General features: G+C 48.8%; 3 protein-coding genes across 7 annotated transcripts in view; 1 reads left to right on the forward strand and 2 right to left on the reverse strand.

The window, feature by feature from the left end:
- The window catches only part of LOC110407016 (dual specificity testis-specific protein kinase 1-like), a 26,402-nt gene extending 19,917 nt beyond the window's left edge, over positions 1-6,485 (reverse strand). Inside the window, exons 1-4 of one of the 3 annotated variants that reach the window (XM_021414188.1) lie at positions 6,345-6,485; positions 5,891-5,978; positions 5,372-5,665; positions 1,048-5,176 (exon numbers count right to left, since the gene is read on the reverse strand). In XM_021414188.1, the coding sequence (XP_021269863.1) occupies positions 1,048-1,092 (45 nt within the window). In that variant the 5' untranslated portion in view covers positions 1,093-5,176; positions 5,372-5,665; positions 5,891-5,978; positions 6,345-6,485. The other 2 variants (XM_021414189.1, XM_021414190.1) reach the window with 2 other exon arrangements.
- DPP7 (dipeptidyl peptidase 7) overlaps positions 6,474-20,100 on the forward strand; it is a 20,899-nt gene continuing 7,272 nt past the window's right edge. Inside the window, exons 1-8 of the mRNA XM_021414186.1 lie at positions 6,474-6,611; positions 6,785-6,898; positions 9,163-9,302; positions 9,676-9,839; positions 11,684-11,819; positions 14,212-14,293; positions 15,885-16,051; positions 17,195-17,255. Coding sequence (XP_021269861.1) covers positions 6,548-6,611; positions 6,785-6,898; positions 9,163-9,302; positions 9,676-9,839; positions 11,684-11,819; positions 14,212-14,293; positions 15,885-16,051; positions 17,195-17,255 — 928 coding nt within the window. The 5' untranslated portion in view covers positions 6,474-6,547. The remainder of the gene's footprint in view (positions 6,612-6,784; positions 6,899-9,162; positions 9,303-9,675; positions 9,840-11,683; positions 11,820-14,211; positions 14,294-15,884; positions 16,052-17,194; positions 17,256-20,100) is intronic.
- LOC110407014 (kelch-like protein 9) overlaps positions 16,612-20,100 on the reverse strand; it is an 8,130-nt gene continuing 4,641 nt past the window's right edge. The window contains exons 3-6 of one of the 3 annotated variants that reach the window (XR_002443680.1): positions 19,296-19,456; positions 18,073-18,211; positions 17,484-17,585; positions 16,612-17,028 (exon numbers count right to left, since the gene is read on the reverse strand). Coding sequence is in view for 2 of the 3 variants with exons in the window: in XM_021414184.1 (XP_021269859.1) it covers positions 17,852-18,211; positions 19,296-19,456 (521 nt within the window). In the remaining variant the exon portion in view is untranslated. Of the gene's footprint in view, positions 17,029-17,256; positions 17,586-17,613; positions 18,212-19,295; positions 19,457-20,100 lie in introns of those variants that run through there. The other 2 variants (XM_021414185.1, XM_021414184.1) reach the window with 2 other exon arrangements.

The raw sequence follows: 20,100 nt of genomic DNA on the forward strand, positions 1-20,100 counted from the left end.
ATGATGAGAGGGCTGCAGCACCTTTCTTATGAAGAAAGGCTGAGGGAGCTGGGGGTGTTTAGCTTGGAGAAGAGAAAGCTCTGGGGAGACCTTCCAGAAGTTGAGGGGAGCTTATAAGCAGAAGGGGAACCAATTTTTAACGTGCAGATGGTGATAGGACAAAGGGAAATTGTTTTAAATGAAAAGAGGGGGAATTCTCAGAGAGCAGTGACGTACTGAAACAGGTTACCCAAAGAAGTTGTGGGTCCCCATCCCTTGATGTGCCCAAGGCCATGGATGGGGCTCTGGGCAGCCTGAGCTTGCAGGGGACAGCCAGCTCACAGCAGGGGTGGGGCTGGATGATATTTAAGGTCCCTTGCAACCCAAGCCATTCTATGATCCTATAATACTTCGGTGGTAAATCCCGGGCACATCCCTTCTCATTGCAGTACAGGCTCCAGGTACAGTGGCCTGCCTTGCTGCCCAGCCAGCACCATGCTCACACCACACCACCTCCTGCCTGCTCCTTCCAGACCGCCCATCAAGAGCAAATTACTCCGTGTTGGGGTAAAAGGAAAACTCCAGCTCTTTTCTCCCCCTTTTGCTTTCCTTAGCACACTAACATCCCTTCACAGGCTGCATATTATTTTTACACAGCAGCTCATGGCCAGCATCATTTCACTGTCCTGGCTCACATTCACTCATGGGCACACACCGTTTTCCATTGTTTTCCCTGCCCTATGCAAAAGGCAGCATTCAGAGCAGCCCTGACAGCAGATGTCAGCTCATACAGCTTGCAGGGAAGCTATGAATTATCCAGTGATTGCTGGCAGGTGTCAGAGCAGAGAGGCTGTGCTCTGGTCCAATCCAGCTGAACAAGCAGCCAGATGGCTCTGTGGCTCCAGTGTCTGCATCATTAAGGCAGAGGAGCACTGCACAGGCAAACCCACTGGAAATGACACTTTCATGACTGCAAAGTGCCAGCAACAAACTTCACAGCACTGATGGCCAAGAAGAACCAGCATTACCCAGCAGAAAGCCACAAGACCCAAATGAAGTGCCACTTACATTTCCACGAGCAAGAATCTCCTTCCCTTGTCCAGGTGCTTTCATCCTCTAGCACAGCCTTAAATAATGTATCATCTCTCCGAGCCTCCTTGGTACGCCCACAGCTCCTCATGCCCTCCACCCATGGGCACCATTGGCAGGAGCAGGGTTCCGGCATGTCCGTGGCAGCAGTCAGGCAGCAACTCTGCTTCGAACCTTTGCTGGAGGCTTGCAATACCTTCCTCCACCCCCTGTCAATTGCTTTAGGATTACCAGCATTTCTGGGAGGTTTCCAAGGTTGTTCTATTCTGTGTGCGTGCTGCCACTGATGTGATTAAACAGAGGTCAAAAGTTGTCCCTGGAGGAGCTGAGAAGCCACTTAAGCCTCAGCTGGTCCTTGAGCTGACAGCCACCAAGTGTTTGTGGGGATTTCCACACCAGCGGGCAGCCCCCAAGAAACCACAATGTGAGAGCTGCCTGGCGTCAGCACTGGAGATTTCTGCAGGTGCATGTTGAAAGACCATTTGGCAGAACCACATGTGTGACAGCAGAGACAAGATTTGGTCCCAAAGCATCAGCCTTAAGAGGAGCCTCCAGAAGGTGTAAAATGACCTAATGAAAAAGGTCTAGTATGTAGAAAATTCCTTTGCTGAGGACAGACTTGAGGGCCCAGGTATGCCTCAGTGCATGGAAGAGACACTGCGACCTGGGTAAGGGACCTCTGGAAGGCTCAGACAGACCTGTACCCCAGGGCAATAGGGAGAGGGGCTAGAGATGTCTAAGCACATGCAATTTTGAACCCAAACTCAAGGGAAGGCCATGCCCTCCAGAGCACAGCCTCGCATTGCACCATAGGTTGATGCTGTGCAAGATATTTGCTCCCTTAATGTTCCTTGGGAGATACCTTCTAGAAATAAGACTCGTGCAGTCACACTGCCTCCACTCAGTTGAACCACCATGAACAACTTTGCAGCTCATTTGCCATTTCAGCCACATCTGACAGAATGGTTAAGAGCTCAGAAGTGCTTGGTTTTCTGAAAACAGGCAGCAGATATAGAAGTGAGACCATGCCTGTGCTCCCAATGCAGGAGATGTTGCAGCATGAGTTTACCCCATCACAGGCACTTGAGAATCCACACTCCACCTACAGATCCAGCAGCCAGAAAGGCTCCAGTAGAAGTTTGCACGTTCTTAGACACTGAAACAGCACTGCAGAGTACCCAGCTGGAATAAACCTTTAGAGAAAGTCCAGAGACAGCACAGCGACTGCCCACATCTGCCAAGACATCTACTGCAGCTCCTCCTACCAACATGGGTAACATGGAACAACCAGGAGATTATTGGCAGCTGAGCAGAACACCATGGAACTGGGCGCTGCCATAAGGGGGAAGTTTATAGCTTGAGAAATTGTGTGCAGGAACTCTTCTTCTCCAGAGGAGGAAAACCATGGGCAAGTGTCACTCTGCAAGGCACTATGACATACTTTGGTGCTTTAAAAAAGCCTGAGGTTCCTGCTGAGCCCCTATCCTGCCCCAAGGCATGCACCTCCCACCTGCCCATTGCCACAGCTGTACCAGGCCACAAACACTTGTGCTAGTGGCTGCCTCCAAGGAGCTCGTCCTTGGCCATCACTGAGGGCTGCTAACATCACTGGCTGTTCTCCTGGGCGTGGGTAGGCCTAAACCCTTACGCAGGGTCAGACTGCACCCTCCTGAGAAACACAAGAGCCAAGTGGTGCCGGTTGTTGGCATACAGCCCCACTCGTGGCTGGGCTTAGGAGCATTCCTTGTAGAGTGACTTTGGAGCAATGGACACCTGCCAGTGCATCACAGACTGCCCAGGTAAATAACAGGCAACAGCACTTTCACCAGGCTGCACAGCCCCCAGGTTCTCCTTCCTGACTGCAGTGCAAGGCTGTGGTTCCTGGCAGCAGTGTACAGTCAGCACCTGCCCATGTGTGGTGCTGGTAAACACAGCAGAGGTGGCTGCTGGAGACAGCCTTACACATCTGGGGGAGGCTGCCCAGGACCCAGCTCTGCAGCTCTTCTCCCCCAGGCTGCATGAGCACTGCGGCAGCTCAGAACATTGCTGTTCAGCCAGCAGCCTTGTCAAGGTCACCATGCTACTAAGCCTGGCCTCCCAAAGCATCTTATCAGAAGGTCAGTGCTGTAACACCACTTTGCCCAATCCATGCATGTTCCACTCTGGACAGGAATTGACGTTAGCATTTTGTTATCGGGCTGGCACAAACTGCACTCTGCCTTCTGTACCCTGGGCTCATCTGGGCATCGCACAGCTCCCAGTTTGCTGCACTTCTTGTGGACCTGGTTTCCCTGTACTTACAGCGTTGCAGTGCTGAACTTTGGCTCAAAGCTGCAGCTAGCACAGTGCCAAGAGCATCCTCTCAGAGCTTAAAAACAAAAGACAACCACCAGGCCAAGAACTGATTAGGTTAGTTGCAAGGAAAATGACATAAAAGGGCCTGCAGAATAAGGAAAGGTGCATTAGCAAAGCCCTTGCTCTCTTCCAGAGCATTAGAACCCACTGGCTGCATCTGGCCTTGCTGCAATTAGAGGGCCAGTTTCCCACCACTGATGTACATGGGATAATGTCCAGTGTCCCCCTTTCTGAATCCCTGATCACCTCCTCCAATGTTTTTTTCCACTTACTCCACAAGCTGAAGCATAGAGCTCTTTTCCAAAATAAAAACTGCATTTTTTGCTCCACATGATGCTCCAGGATGTCAGCAGGGGAAAGGATGCAGTGTCCAAATGCACCACATCCTCACTCCAAGCAAGACTGCTCCAAGCTAGCAGTGATGCTGTTCCCTGCTGCCACTAGCAAGCAGTCACAAACTTGCAGACTAGGTGAGGTCAGCCTGGTCCAAGCCCTCTGCGCAAGTCACTCAGAGCCACTTGCCCAGGACCTTGTCCAGAGAGGCTTTGGATATGTCCAAGGATGGAAGACAGTCCCTCTTGGCAACCCATGCTAGTGCTCTGGGACCCAAACAGTACAGAAGTGCTTTTTGATGTTCAGATGGAACCTCCTGCATTCCAGTCTGTGCCCACTGCATCTTGTCTTGTCACTGGGCACCAATAGAGAGCCCGGCTGCATACTCTGTGCGCTCCCTTGTCCTGGTTTTGGCTGGGATAGAGTTAATTTCCTTCAGAGAGGCTCACATGACACTGTGTTTTGGATTTTTCATGAAAACAGCAGTGATAACACTGACGTTGTAGTTGTTGCAGAGCAGCGCTTACCCAGAGCCAAGGACTTCTGTGTCCTGTGCTGCCCTGACAGTGAGGAGCTGGTGGTGCACAAAGAGCTGGGAGGGGATACAGCTGACACAGACTGATTGGAGGACAGTCCATGCCACCTGACATCATGCTCAGCAACAAAACTGTGGGGGAGGGGAAGAAGGAGGAATGGGGGAACATTTGGACTGATGGCATTTGTCTTCCCAAGAAACCATCACATTCGATGAGCCCTGCATTCCTGGAAGTGGTTGAACATCTGCCCACAGATGGGAAGGAGCACATGAGCTCCTGGTTTTGCCTTTGCTCACATGCACAAATTTTGCTTTACCTAGGAAACTGTCTTTATCTCAAAGAATGGTGTCTCACACTTTTACCTTTGATTCTGTACCCTACACCACCTGAGGAGTGAGCGAGTGGCCCTGCAGTGTGGAGCTGCCTGCTGGGTTAAACCACACCACCTCCCGTCAGTACTGAGGATAAGATCCCCCTGAGCCACCTCTTCCTTGGGATGAGCAATAACTGGTGTGCAGGGAAGGGAAATGTGCAGAGCTAACAGGAACCACCGCAGTCTGACAACTCAGGGAGGCTGAACTGTTCTCCAAAGAGAGAATCCAAATTTATGTAATTACTATGTGCAAGGCTGTTTAAATCTGACTATATGCTCAACACCTCTTCCCATTTTAACCCCTCTTCATATTTTCAACAGGTTTGCAAGTCCCATTTCCACACTGCCAGCCAGTAGGACCATCTTTTGGCTGACAACAGAAACCGATCCATAGTGCAGTATTGCAGGTTACTGGAGAACCACCGATTATTGGATGAAGACTTCTCTGTTCAGACGGAACAAGCATCTGATCTTTCCACTTTCACAAAGCAGGAACTTTGGAATTATTGACCTGGGGCAGACAGAGGAAAGACAGATGTAATTTTAAGTTGACTTGCAGAACCAAACTCTATAACCCCAGGTTAGGCTATAAAGCAGGTATGTTTAATCAGCGCTGCGCATACACGCCGGGTGTGAGGGGGTCTTTGCCCTTCAAAGCTCGCACACCCCTAGACAAAAGTGTTAGACAGTTAAAAGCCAAACTTACACATATTCATTACTTTTCTGGGAATTCATTTACATGGTGTCCCTCCCCTTAGCACATGCATTGTAGCTCCTTCTGGTGGTCACTGGATGAAGGCTCAACGTCTTCCTCCCCACCTGGCGGTTGCGCTTGGATGAAGTCAGAAGTCTTCTTCACCATGTTCTCCTGACCTTTGTCCCAGTTGGAGGAGGCTCTCCCATCTTGCATGCCTTTGCAGTTTCTTATTATACCTGTTCCTCCTTTCATTGTCCTCCCATTGGTTCTTTTCTTGCTGGCTTGCAGCAATACTTCCTTGAGCTAACAATGGAGAGCTAAACTAAGCAATGGCTGACAGTGAAAAGCTAAGCTAAGCAATTTAATGGACAGCTAAACTAGGCAATAGCTAAGCAATACCCTTAATCTTTAAACTCAAGGCCCCCAATTCCCAACTCAAAGTGAATAGCCAAAATACAAATACAGGCTTCTAAAACACAGGCCTGCGGTGCTGGGGCCATGAGGTCACCCACAGCCCTGCTTTCTTACCCCGCCACTCCCTTCTGGCAGCCAACCAAGGGGCTTGAAGAGCTGTTCCAGGGCGGGCAGTCTGAAAGCAACATGGTGTTTCTCAGTTCTGCGTTTTTGAAAAAAAAAAAAAAAAAAAAAAAAGCTCAATATTATTGACAGGGGAGGGACAAAACTGGATTCTTTCTTTCTCTTTCCATATATCAGAAAGCCTTTGGCTTTTTGTTCTACCCACAAGCAAGAACTTTCATTTCTGAAGACACTTTTTTATTAGGATTCAGTTACACAAAAGGCCTCAGGCCTTCCACTCCCCTCAGGCAACTTTGTCCCTCAGCATCTCCCGACGTCCCCGCACTCTTCATAATGCTCAGTAAAGAGAACAGTTACGTTCCTCTTCCATTAGAGCCCTGGACCCCAGGGGTCCGCCCCAGCTCTGGCTTCATCCTGCACTGCCCACACCAGCTCCCAGCCGTACCTGGGCGACCGCAGGAGAACAAACCCCGGAAAATGCCACCATAGACAACATGGCGGCGCCTCGGTAGGCATGGCGCCCGCGTGGTCACGTGAGGAAAGAGGTGTTGTCACGTGCTGCCGCCGGAGTCACGTGCGCAGTAGCTGGTAGTACCCACGCGGGTGGTCGGGTCGGTGCGCGGAGCAGAGTGGGATATTGCCACGGAAATGCGCTCGTCAGTGCTGCTCCTCTTCCTTCTCCCGCTTCTGCCGCCGGTCCGTGGCGTGCCTGGTGGGTGCTTGAGCCGGGACCCCTCATTTCCCCCAGCACTGGGCCCCGAGCCGCCCCTTCCAGACGGGAGCCTTCAGTGGGACTGGGCGCTCCGGGCTGCCCCGCGCTGGGCTGGGCCGTGGGGCGGCGGCGGGCGCTGCCGGTGTCCCGGCGCTGACGGTTCCCTCCTGCAGCCGCCCGCCCGGCGGGGCCCGGCTTGGAGGAGCGGCTCTTCACGCAGGTCCGGGACCACTTCAGCTTCGAACCCGGCGGCAACGAGACCTTCCCGCAGCGGTACCTGCTCTCAGGTGGGTGCCGAACTAGGGCGGGTTGCCCGGGGGGGCCTTCCGTGTCTAGCGGCGGGGGGAGGGCGGGGCCGCTCGTTTCCCCGTCTCGCCCCCGGACCCCTGCTCATCCCGGCTCCCTTCCGCTTCCCGCTCCTGGAGAGGTACCCCGCGGACCCGTGCTTTCCATCACTTGTAGCCCAACGACTTCAACGCCGCTGGCCGTGCTGAGCAGCGGGAACTGACCGAGGGGCGGCTGGGCTTCCTTCCGAGCAGCACGTGATCTCCTGGGGATAGATGGGAAGAGGATGCTTTTCCAAAATGCCGTCACTTTTGTAACGACGTCATTAACCAGAGTCGAATGTTCTTGGATCTTGCATGCCTGGAGTGGTCAGGGAGAGATGTGCAGTGGGAAAGTGGAGCTGTGAGTGGCTCCAGCACAGAGCTCAGGCAGTGCTGCCCGGCCCACCCACTGACCTCCCCCCGTGGCTGTGCCCCATCACGCTGCCTCCCATTGCCTGTCACCCCATCATGCAAGGCAGTCCTTGGTGGCACCTGGCTGTGTGCATGGCACCCGACAGGATCAGTTCAACACAGCGATATCAAAGCACTAGGAGGGATTTTGATAGCATGCCTGGGGCTGAAACTTCACAAATGGCCCTTTTGGAATGGAACTTTGGGATCACCTGGTTCAGAGCATTTATTTTTTCAGGTCTTATTTTTTACCTGCTTATCTTGCCAGGGCAGATTCTGTGAATTCAGAGGTGAATAGCAGCTGTGAGAAACAGAGCACACAGAGCAGTTTCTTTCTCCCTCTTCTGCTTCTTGTGCAAGACGAGGCTTTTCGCGTTTTGCAACCAGGCATCTGACTGGCTTGAGGTTAGCTGGTAGTTACCCCAGATTTCAGCCTAAAAATAGGGATCTCTTTAAGCAAGCTGTCGTAGAATCACAGAATCCTTAGAGTTGGAAGGGACTTTTAAAGGTCATGTAGTCCAGCTCCCCTGCAATGAGCAGGGACATGCAGAGCTAGGTCATGGTGCCCAGGCCCTGATCCAGCCTGGCCTTGAAAGTCTCCAAGGACGGGGCTTCCACCACATCTCTGGGCAGCCTGTCGCACTTGCATTTTTTACTCCTGTGCGTTGTTGCTTACTACAGGTCAGATTGGATAGTGGGAAGAATCTCTTCTCCAGAAGAGTGGCTGGGCCCTGGCACTGGCTGCCCAGGGAGCGGTGGGATCACTGTCCCTGGACGTGTTTGGTCAAAAGGTGGAACTGACCCCGAGGGACATGGTTAGCGGGCGGTACTGGTGGTAGGTGGACCGTTGGGCTGGGTCATCTTAGAGGTCTTTTCCAACCTCAGTGGTTCCATGATTCTGTTGTATGATACAGGAGTGACAATGCATATTGCAAGAAATACCAGAATAAAGATAGCACTTCAGTTTCCTGCCTTTCTAGAATCAGCCTCTGTGTTAACAAAGAGTAACAATTTCACTAGCCAAGCATTTCAAACCCAACACTCGCTCTGGCAAATCTGCATTGAGAATGCCAAGAATTAAGTTCAGGAATATCTCTGCTGCAGTTACATTCATAGAATAATCTCTGTTGGAGGTTCCCCTTGGGTGATGAAAGCAGAACTGACAGCCTGAGATCTGTTGTTGAAGAAAGCTATTCATTAACCCCCTTAGTTCATATACAATTTAAGGCTAAGCTATAAATGTTTGCTGAAATCAGCAAGCACTAATGCAGCGGTGTGTTACACAAGCAAGTATTGCCATCCTCAGCTGGCTTATCCTGCTGGTCTCAGTTCGCATTCAGTTATAGGCAGGTCAGAAGGTAAAGCAAACATTACTTACAGCTTGACTCTGTGTTACACATCACAGTAAGAGCAATGTAAAGAGGCAGGCAGTTCTTCAGCATTCATTTTGTAGGAAATGTGATCCGTGCAAGTGATGATTTGGGCTGAAAAAGGTATGTACATGGGAAATGGTAGTGAAATTTTGGCTCTTTTGGAGGCATCCATTTCCAAATGCCTGCAATACTGACACTTCTAAGATTTTTAGACAAAAGTGGAAAATTGAAGCTACATAGTGGTCTCATGGGAGCTCTCACCCCTGGGCAAGGGAGAGGTTTCTGTAGCATGGCCTCTCTTACACCTGCTTTCACAGCACAGCTCTCAGGGATCAGTCTGTTCACAGTGTTTCCTCGTTAAGCTCCTGTCCAAAGACACCAAAATCAGTCCTTTTGTGCTCTGACACGTTTCTCATGTCTTCTGTCAATTGTCTCATTCAGCAAAGTTCTGGAAGAAAGGATTTGGACCAATCTTTTTCTATACTGGCAATGAAGGCGACATCTGGACTTTTGCTGAGAACTCTGACTTCATATTTGAATTAGCAGAGGAACAGCAAGCTCTTGTGATTTTTGCCGAGCATGTGAGTATGGTAGTCATTGTGCACACTGTACAGTTGTGTTAATGTTACCAACTTCAGCTTTTTCCAGGTCCAGAAGAATAATAGCATCTCTTACCACGAAGTTGGGGCATACCTGCCATGGGCTTTCTCGTCATGGCAGCAGCTCTGTTTTTTTTTTTTGTCAGTCCTCTCAAGAGTCTAGACAATATATTCTCAAGGCCTCTGTTTATCTCATATAAGGCAGCTTCAGGAGACAAGGCACTTGCTCAGTTAAGAACGGGTTAGTGGATGCAGTGTGCTCTGTTTCCGCTTCTTGTCTGCGCACACTTATCCCAGTCCTGTAGTGAGGACAGGGAGACACCAGCATTTCTCCAGAATCTCTCTTTCCTTTCAGAGGTACTATGGGAAATCTCTTCCATTTGGACTTGAGTCAACACAGCTAAAGAATACTCATCTGCTTACTGTGGAACAAGCCCTCGCTGACTACGCAGTGCTAATTACTGAGCTTAAGCAGCAGTATGGAGCTGCAGGCTGCCCTGTCATTGCTTTTGGAGGCAGGTAAAGGTTGTGTATAGTTGTACCGTTTTCTGCATCCTTTCATTCTCATAGATCCGCTTGCCTGTAAAGCTTGCTGGAGAGCCAGAGCTCTAAGCTGTTCTATGGAGAACAGATGTGCTTGTGGCTGATCTCCTTGGAGGCTTATCCCCAGGGCCCAGTCAGCTGTCCCATAAAGAATTAGTCTTGACTTGTGATTGCCTTTGAGAACGTTTGCTTTGAATACTGGAAGTTTCTAGGCATCTTCAGTGTCAGCCAGAACCTCAGAAGGTGGGAAATTGTACCTGCAGGATCAGAACATTCTACGTGAAAAATAATAATTGGTAAAATATTCTTTTGAGAGACCATCTAGCTATTTATTAAACGCACCTATTTAGCAGCATGCAGCTATTTTCATTGTAGGCTCCTTTATAATCCTGCTCTGCTTGGTATAATCCACGCTGCTTGGTTGCTCCTGGATTCCTAGCAGACATCCTTCCCGAGAGTGCTTGTTCTGTTTCAGGTCAGAGCTGCATTGATGTCATGCACATGTCTCTTCCCATGTTTATATAGAGAGGTGCTTCCCTTTAAAAGGTTTTCAGTGAATACAGAGGGCTTCTCAGGCACTGCAGTGAGTTAAAAAGTATTCAGTCACCGTTACGCTTCAGTTTACCATGGTGGTGACTGCGCTTTTGATCCCAGCGGTATCTGTACCATGACCACCAGGACAGAGCTGGTGTAAGATGGGTCAGGAACAGTCCTGGGCAGGGAGGGGGGCATTCAGTGAGTCCTGCTAGCTGTTAGACTGCAGTTTTGGTGTGTAAATCAGAGCTAAATACACAGCAGCCCTGAACAGCACTAAACCAATCTGAAGAACATAAAAGTATAATAGTGTTGGAGCAGAATATTTCCCATGGGGAAGAAAATCCCCCTCCAGTTGCTTATAGCTTTGCCAAACTTTAATCAATGGAACTGAAGTTTCTTGTCAGGTTTCAGCTGAAACCTGTTTCCAAGTCTTGGATTAGAGAAATATCTATTGCTTTACACGTGAGTGATGTGGGACTTGAATACCTCTGAGCTGTGAATGAAGAGCTCAGAGTCAGATCAGGTGTCGTTACCTGGGTGTCAGGGTTGTAATTCATCACCCTCAGGAGTGACCTCTGAGTAACTCCTCAGCAGTTTGCATCTGAATAACTTTTGTGCCCTTGGGTTTACCAAGCAGTCCTCAATACATCTGCAGACCTGTGGCCCTGTCACTGAAGCTCTCAAGATGGCTTTGAGATTTCATGTGACCTTTGTTAATGTCTCTCATTCTCTGCCTGTGCTGATAATCTGTGCCGCTGCTATGTGGCTGCCCTGGATGGCCACCACCCGCTTCTCAGCACTATAGAGGGTTGTGTATTCTATAGTGTTCAGGGACACACTCTTCTTGATAGCTTGTTAGCTCTTGCTTAGACACAGGATTATACTGTGTGGAAAATGCCTCCTTCCCCCATTTAAGCAGTGGCAGCTTGACTTGAGCCCCAGCTGGCTCTGCACTGAAGCTGTCAGGTCTCGGATCGCAGTGGTGTTGGATGCTGGGGCAGCATTTACCTTTGTCTGCAGAAGCAAACTGGGCTGCTGTATTCCTGCAAGAACAGACCTGAGGGTCTAGGGAACAGATGGTAAGAACACAGCGTGCTGCTCATCAGCCATAACTGGTTCTTTTTTTTTTTTCTTTGTTCTCCACATGAGAATGGCACTTAGGTTTCCCTAAGCTTCTTGGTGCTCTGGGTGAGGTGAGCTTGTGAGTACTGGCCTGAACATCCAGCTTTATAACATTAACTGTCTGTTAAAGGAAATAACTCTTTTCCTCTCTCCTGTGCCAGCTACGGAGGAATGCTGAGTGCTTACATAAGGATGAAATACCCAAACGTTGTGGATGGGGCATTAGCTGCCAGCGCTCCTGTGCTGTCTGTGGCTGGGCTTGGAGACCCTGCTCAGTTCTTCAGGGATGTAACAGCAGTAAGTGGTAGCTCTTTCAGGAACATTATTATTCTTCCTTTGAGAAGTTGGGATTTTTTTCTTTGCAGTGTGTTTAACCAGACATCTGTCTTCACAGTGTGAGTGCTGGGCAGACCTGCAAGGAAGAAGAGCAGCTGCAGCCTGCAGTGATGGCTAATTGTTGCTGTAGCTGTGGCAGCTTGGGGCCCAAAGGCACTGCTCTTATGAGCAGCACAAATTGGTTCCAGCACCCTTAGTATCAGTAACAATTCCCTTTCCCATTTCTAGTAACTTGGCCAAATTACAAGCCTAGAAGTTCTCCTTTGTGCCTGGCTGAAACCTTTGGATAATTTATTCTTCAAGCCCTCTTCCAAAATACATTTTGCATTGGTATGGATGATTTGCAGCAGCTCTTTAGTCCCAAAATGGTTATGTTTTTAATGGAGAGCTTGAAAAATCTTCATTTCACTAAAAAAAATCTGGAAAGCGTCCTGGGTTCATTTAAAAGCAAAACTTAAATGTCTTTTCACATTTTGAGGACATCAGGATACTTGGGAATGTGGTATTTCCGAGAACTGACTTGCATTTAGTTCACTTGGATAGAAGTTCGCTAGCTGGTATGGTTGAAAGCTTGTGAGTGTGTCTATTTTGCCTCTTTCTCACACTAATTTCTCAATGTGGGTGACACATGGCTTTGTGTGACCTACCTGCTAAGAAACGTGGTCCTTTTGACCTTGTTGCATATATGAAACCTTTTTTTAATGAGGACGTTTACAGCACAGACAGCATTACTGGTGAGCGTGAAGAAGAGTTTTGTTAAAATAAACTCAGTAGCACTTGAGACTTTTAAGTATTTAAAGAACAAAATACATCTCGCCTTAAAATTGTACATTTTAAAACTAAATATACAGTACTGCTCCATTATGTAATGGGCTCAGCAGTGAGAATTCTTCCCCAGAGGAAGGTAATTACTTCTCAGAAGCCCTGTTCAGCTGACAGCTCTAACTTGTTTCAGTTGTGAATGTGCTGTTAGTCATTACACCCCTGAAATTAAGGCCTTGACCTTTTCGTGTTGGGGGGGGGGGGGAAGGTTTCTCATTCATTTTGAAATACATTCTCTGCAGTGGTAAGTCAGACCCTGGGCTGGGATCCTAAACAAGCTCTTCATGGTGTTTTCAAAGTAATTCCTTCCATCTTCCACGTGTTTAAACTGCAGCAATGTGTGCATCTGAAAGCTGAATTCTACTGCTCTTCTTGGTGAACAAAGTGAATGAGTGCCGCAGAGATGTTAATGCTAATCAAGGCACAGAGCTTTCATGAATCATTGCAGGAGCTCTCTTTCTGCTATCCATTTATGAGTCAGAGTGCCTTGTCTCAGAACAGCTTTTTCTGTGACTTTTCGTGAGCATCTCCACATTTCATGATCCTACAGCTCACGAGGGGAGAGGGGGAGTGAGCAAAGGGCATACATTTTATTTTTTATGGCATTTACATGAGGTTAGGTTCTGTGTACCCACTGCCCTCCCCGCAGCCAGAGTGAAGGCCACTGTGTGAAGGACACGCGGGTGGCAGCGTGCTGCTGCAGGGGCTGCAAAAGGGATCCTACATGAACTCCAAAGTGATTTCTGCAAGACTAACTTTCAGACAAAGAGAGGAATCAAAGAGAGGTCCCACATGTATTTTTAATTTAGGCAGTCACTTTTTGACAAAAGTGCCTGAGTTACTCATTGTTCTGGAGGGCAAGGGCACTGTGAAGGAGCCCTGCTAGTTCTTGTTACTACAAAGCGCAGGTTGCCAGCGGATCGCAAACTGCCTTACAAGCTGATAGAAGAGAAACAGTTTGGGTTGCCAGAGCCTTCAGTGACAGGAGCAGCTTTTTGCAACAGCCGCAGCCCTTCAAACATACCTTGAAGTGCTTTGTTAAGAGGATTAGTAATGGTTTTCCCAAGAAAAATTGACGTAGTTTACTTGGTCATCTTGCTTAAGGAGGAGAAGCAGGTCTTGCTTCTCAGCCCCACATGGCTCCTGCTCGTAGACACAGGGCAGTGTGAGCACAGTGGTGCTTTAAAACAATAGCTCTGGGGCCGAGCAGCCCAGTGGCTGTTCCGTGTCCCGGCTGAGGCGTGTATGATCTGATGGCTTCATGTTCACTCTAATGGCTCCGCTGGGCACAAAGGGTTCTGTCTGACAGCAGAGGCCTGGTGCAGCAGCTGCTGCTTGGTGTGAGCTGTGCAAACGTAGCTTTTGCTGGAATGTGCTGACTGCCGAGAGCTGGAGGCAGGAGCACCAGTGTCACTGCTTCTGGAGATGCAGGTGAGACTCTGGCCTTTGTGGGCCAGTAAGCTATCACCTCCCGGTACTTCTGGCGTATCCTCTTTGCAGCTGTAACACCATGTCCTTCCTGTCCCTCCAGGATTTTCAGAAGTCCGCCCCAGGCTGTGTCACTGCTGTCCGCAAAGCCTTCCAGCAGATCAGGGATCTGTTCCTGAGCGGAGGTAAGGACAAACAGCCACACAGGCTGCTCCCCGTGGCAGCCAGCAGGCAGGCCAGAGATGGGAAATGAAGTTGGTTCCATTTTATTTCCGTTAGATCTTAAACTGATTCAGCTAAATCAGTTCAGATGCCCACCTGGCCTTTCTGCTTGTATAATTGTTTTTTCATTTGATGAACAGTTTGGGTTAGTGTTATTAGTAAGTGACACCAAAGTGAAAGCATCTCTATGGCCTCTTGTTAATGAAACCGGCTTTTCTGCAGTGAAAAAGAAAAAACCCCACAAAACCAGCTGTATTTTGATGCTGATAAAGCCTCATCTTTCACCCAGTGCTTGTTCTCAACACCCATGCTGTTGTGGATTGTTCTGGTGGGTGTGACAACAGCATGGTCCATCTCACTAGACATATCTGGGAAATATTTGGAATGTAGGCTGTGTAGCGGCCATCAGTGTCTCTCATTTCCAGCACTGGACAGTTAGGTGCTATCAAGAACAGAGACTGAAATCTCTGGTCTCTTTGATTTAGATCAGATATCACAGTTCAGTGCAGCTTTTCCTGGGAGCCCTGCGTGGCCTTGGAGCCCCTGTGGTGCGTTCATGGTCTGTTTGCAGGGCAGCCTTGAGCTGCCCTTGGTCCAAAAGCACTTGTAGATTTGCATGACAGAAAGTACATTACTCTTCAGTGGTTGAGGCACTCGAGATCTATCTGGCACCATGCTTTCTGTAGCATGGAGGTTGTATTTAAGGTTTTGTCGCTCAAGTGAGCATCCAGACATAGATCCCAGGAGTTGTTTCCAAGGAAATGCAGTCAGGCTTGAGTGGGACAGCTCATTGAGCAGAATGAGGACAGACAGGACCTGACAGTGTGGAACATGGAACATGAAAGTGAAGGGAGCGCCTTCTCCCAACAGAAAGGCGAAAGTGTCCAAGTACATCTGGAAGTAATCTCTTAAAAGGTCAATTTCCTGACTCCAGCTGAACTTTCTGTGTAATATCAGAGTTTGAAGGCACATCTCGGGAGTCCATGGTGACATTGTGAGGATTATTGTTGCCTGGCAATTCTTCCCGCTCCCAAGGGGCTCTTGTTTTTTTTCCTGACAGTTCTTCCAGACATTGAATCCCGCTGGGATATCTGTGCTGTACTCTGTTCTACTGCGTGAGAGCCTGGCTGATGAGCTGCCCTACTTAGCTCTGCAGCGAGCAGCAGGTGGGAGCCAGCAGAGCGTCAGGGGGCAAGGAGGATCTTGCCAAGTGGGCTGCTGGGCAGGAAAGCCTTGTAGTTAGCTGCTTTGACTGCATCAAACTGGAACGTTCTGCCTTGGAGGGTGCTGCTGCCACTGGTGTTCCTCAGGGAGGTTTCTGTGGCTCAGCGAGGCAAGATGCAAGCTGTGGATCAGCACAGGGTCATGAAGCCACAGGAGAAGACTGTGCCTGAGCATCCGTGTTTGTAAACTTAGGTGTAACGTATCCTCCCTGCTTGAAACCTCACCTGTGTGTTCCAGTATCACATTACTCCAGAGTGAAACAAGATACTGAAGCCTGATCATAGTTTACTCCATTGAAGTTTGTGCCTTTCATTTGCCTTCCTTCTGCAGCTTATGATGAAATCAGCAGCAAAATGGCCACATGCAGCAAGATTTCTAGCAAGCAGGATGTTTACCAGCTTTTTGGGTTTGCTAGAAACGCCTTCACCATGATGGCCATGATGGACTACCCTTACAAAACCGATTTCATGGGGCACCTCCCTGCTAATCCAGTGAAGGTGAGTACCAGGACACAGGTGAGAACTGCTGTGTGCAAAGGGAGGGTCGTGCACCTCAGTGACCAGTGCTGCAGGCTGCACAGTGTGGGACACCACCAGGCGTGCACCGCTGGGCGGTGGTGATGTGAGGAAGCAGTGGTGAATGTTACAGTCCTTCCGCTCTGACAGTAAATCTGTGTGTTTTAAGCCTGAGATAGTGACTGCTGTTTGTAATGCGTTGCTATTAGGCTTGTTGGGAGAGCATGCTGGAGCCATACCTCCTGTGATCTGTGTTTGCTTCAGACACAAGGCCTGTGCAGCCTCGCTGGCTTCAGTTTTTGAATGCTGGAAACCTGCAGCTTTTCAAGAAATGCTGTTTTGTTGTAGCCCACCTTGACACACTTTTATAGACACATTTTTCTTCATGGAGGCCTGAAAATAAGGCTCCCTTTTTAAGAATCACCTGGGAAGATGGCATACGTCAGAGTACTATGTAGAGAAATTCCTGCTGCTGTGAGGACTGGTAAACCAGTCGGCTTTCAAGCGAGTAAGAGCCAAGTGTGGGGAAAGGTGCCTGGTACTTAGAGGGTTACAAACACCGATTTATTTTGAAAAAGGTCCCCATTCACCAGTCACTGTTGCAACTCTTGGCTTCTGCTTTGCTGTCAGCCTGGTGCTGCTGATGGGGCTTGACTTGCTTCTGGCATTGTGCCTAAGAGAGCAGCTGGCATGTATGGTTCAAGTCTTACCTGGTGCAAAATGCATGCTGTGCAAGGGGTCACACAGGCTGTGCTGTGCAGGGGCACAGAAGATGCTGTCCCTGGCCATCCAGTTCCTTTCTAGGGTCTGCTTAACAAAAGGTAAAATGGAAATAATTGTTCTAACTTTGCTTGAGAAGGGCCTTAAAATACTCTGATTGGAGGAGGAAGGAGCTGTTGGTTATCACTGGCCTCCATGTGGCTGCAGCTGCTTTCTGTCCGTGTCTATGCATTTTGTTACTAGAGGGAGGTAAAAGAAAACATAAAAATAAATTGCTTTTGGCCATTGGAAAGCTGCCAAACCATCAGCTCTGCAAGCTATGCTTTCAACGTCTAGCTTAACCCCTCTGCAGTGTAGACTGTTGTCTGTCCTGTCTGCAGTTTGCCTTTTATGTGTCTCATCCAGGTTGGCTGTGAACAAATCCTTGCCCACACAGACCCGATTCAAGGCTTGGCAGCTCTTGTTGGTGAGTTAATCATATCAGATTGGTCTTTTATTTAAAATTTTGTTTTCTAGAGGCACCTAGAAGTAAGAGTAGTCCCATTGTTGTGCAGGTTATGTATTGTGGGAGCTGATACAGCTCCAGTTTCCCCCTGTCATGTTTTGTACTGTATGAGTTTCAGCCATGGCAGCCCCTTGCACTGTTGACTGTCCACAAAAAGACTTCTCAGGTACTTTGTTTGTGTAGGTTTACCTATATTCTGGCTCAAGCGGTCGCGGGTTGAGTCATGTTCACTGAAGGAGATTCTCTGCTCTGCTGGTTGAGGACAAGGCTGTCATCACAGGGCCCTGCAGTCTTAATTGAGTGGAAAGACAGTCTTAAGTACATTATATATATTTATCTGTGTATTTAATTTGTCAGTCAGGGTGTTTGTAAGGAAAATAGCTGAGATTGATTTCAAAGTTCTTTCAGGAGTATGAATTCCAAATCACAGCTAAAACCGTTTGGCTGGAGAGCTAGACAAGTAGCTAAAATACTAAGGTCTTGGCAAACACTGTCAGATTTGTTTGACCTTTCCACATCCTACTTCTCTGTGGAGGCAAGTGCTGGGCCCCTGTTTCTTAGCGGCGATCAAACTGAGGGTTGGTTTCTCCCTTCTGCTGGTGAGGGAGCACTCTGCATCTCCTTGGCTCACCAGCTGTGTTCACTTGGGGCAGCTTAATGATGCAAGAGGCATGATCAACCAGAGCTTGAGGCAGAGAGCTGGCTTTCTTCCATACCTGCCCCTTGGTATCATACAGGAAAACGCTGTCATCTTTTCTCATGTGCTGTAGCAACCCACCTCCTGTGAGGTAGAGCATTGACTCGTGGGCTGTGATGCTGAACTGGCAGCGGCTGAACGGGGATGGTGTTAGCGTTGTCCACTGATCGCTTACAGGACAGTAATACTCTGTCTCATTGACATGAATCCATTGCTCCATCTGCAAAGAACCAGACCAACAGTGATCCATCTTACTGTGCTTCAAGTGGGTATCAGTGTCGTATCAGGCTTCTTTGGTTTGTGGTGAGGGAAACCAGTGTTTCAACATGTGCTGGATGCAGTGGAGCTCAAGGCGTTGCATTTTTACAATCCAAATTTTGCAATCAGGGCAATCAAAGTAAATGGAATAAAATACCAAAGTTCCATTGAAGAATGCTCTAACAGAGCTTTGTTCTTGGATAATGAAAAGAATTAGCCTCGGGGACTTTCTGGGAATGGTTTAACTGAAGTCCTGCCTGCACTCAGGCTTAACACATTACTGAGGAACTCATCTGAATGGAGCTGCAGTGCACTGAGTTGTGGGCAGGAACTGAGCTTCTGTCTTTGGAAGAATCTGATGTCAGATGTGATGGGCCATTTGACTTTATAGATCTCCCTCACTTCTCAGTGAGGAAGTGCTTCAAGATACCTTTGAAAGAAACACCATTAATGTTGGGCAAAGCCTTTAGCCGCTAGCCGTCACATTTTCCAATGGGAATTGCTGAATGACCTGTCAGAATTCAGTTATCCTGACTGCAGGGAAGGAGTGTCTCCCTGATGGACCGTCTCAGCCCATCGGGTGGCACCTCCCAGCTGCCTCTTCCCAGCAGGCTGCACACTGCTTTCAGGGATGGGAAATCAGTCTGAAGAGGCTTCACTTAAGCCCGTCTCTCCTAAAATCTACACTGGTGTCTTCACTGCAGTCCATTCCTCTCCTATTTGACAAACCAGCACAAACAGGGGAAGTCAGGAAGTGTGTCTGGGGCAGGTGCATGGCCTGTTCTGTGGCGTTCTCCTGCATCAGCAGGCTTCATCTGCACCCTGCATTTTCCTTTGTGCTCTCGTGAGTAGGGCATGACAGCAGGGCAGCTCTTAATGTGCACAGCTGTAACAGCAGGCATGTTTTCTTAATGAAGTGTGCTGGCATGCTGCTGTGCCAGTCCACAATAGTTATCGTCCATCCTTCTGGCATAATGCACCGGGGCCCAACTGTACAGAGACTCATTTTGTATCAGGTTTGGTATTACAAGAGCAAATGAACTTACTCCTTTCAGCGTCCTTCCTCCGATGCAAAAGATCCCATCTTTGGCAGCAGCCATCCCATGATTGCAGCGGGGAAAGGTCATGGCATGGTTGTGTGCCCAGCGCCGGAGGTGAGGGAGGAAGCTGAAGGTGTCTGGTAAGGTTCTGCCTCCTGAGAAGCCCCCTGGGAGAAAAGCACAGGGCTGGAACATTCGTCTGTCAGTCTCAGACATCCACCAAACCCTATGCAGACACTAACAGGGCTGATGTCATGTGTTTTTAAAAAAAAAAAAAAAACACGCTTCTTAGATGTTATAAAGGAAGGAACCTGTTCCAGTTCTGTCTGAAGACAGTTTTCCACAAAAGACTTTTCTGTTGGGGTATTTTGAGCGTAACCAGGAACCATGAGCCCCTCTCCTTAGGGAATCTGCTATGTTTTTTTTGAAAGGAAGCCATTTGAAATTCTCTGAGCTTTGGACCTTTGTCAGAAGGTCAGAGCCAATCTGGCATTGCTCTTGTCATCTTTGTCTCTATTAGGTTCTCCCTTTGTATTTTGGGGCTGCGTTACAAAAAGCTCCTTGCAGAATGAAGGTGCTACAGCTGGAAGGGTAAATACTTTTAATTTTCTATCCATTGAATTCCAGCCTGCAGAGAGTCTTTGCAAACAGCAAAGATGATGCTCCAGGTTGGGGATGTGCCCGTCTCCCCAGGCTCTGTGCATTCTCTGCACATGTTGCTGAGTTGCCCAGCGGGCAGCTGAGCCCCACACAGATGCTTGCTCACTCCCCATCAGTGGGATGGGGGAGAGAAGTGGGGAGAAAAAAAAAG

Source organism: Numida meleagris, chromosome 16 (assembly GCF_002078875.1).
Source record: "Numida meleagris isolate 19003 breed g44 Domestic line chromosome 16, NumMel1.0, whole genome shotgun sequence".
In the NCBI taxonomy this organism is placed as follows: domain Eukaryota; kingdom Metazoa; phylum Chordata; class Aves; order Galliformes; family Numididae; genus Numida; species Numida meleagris.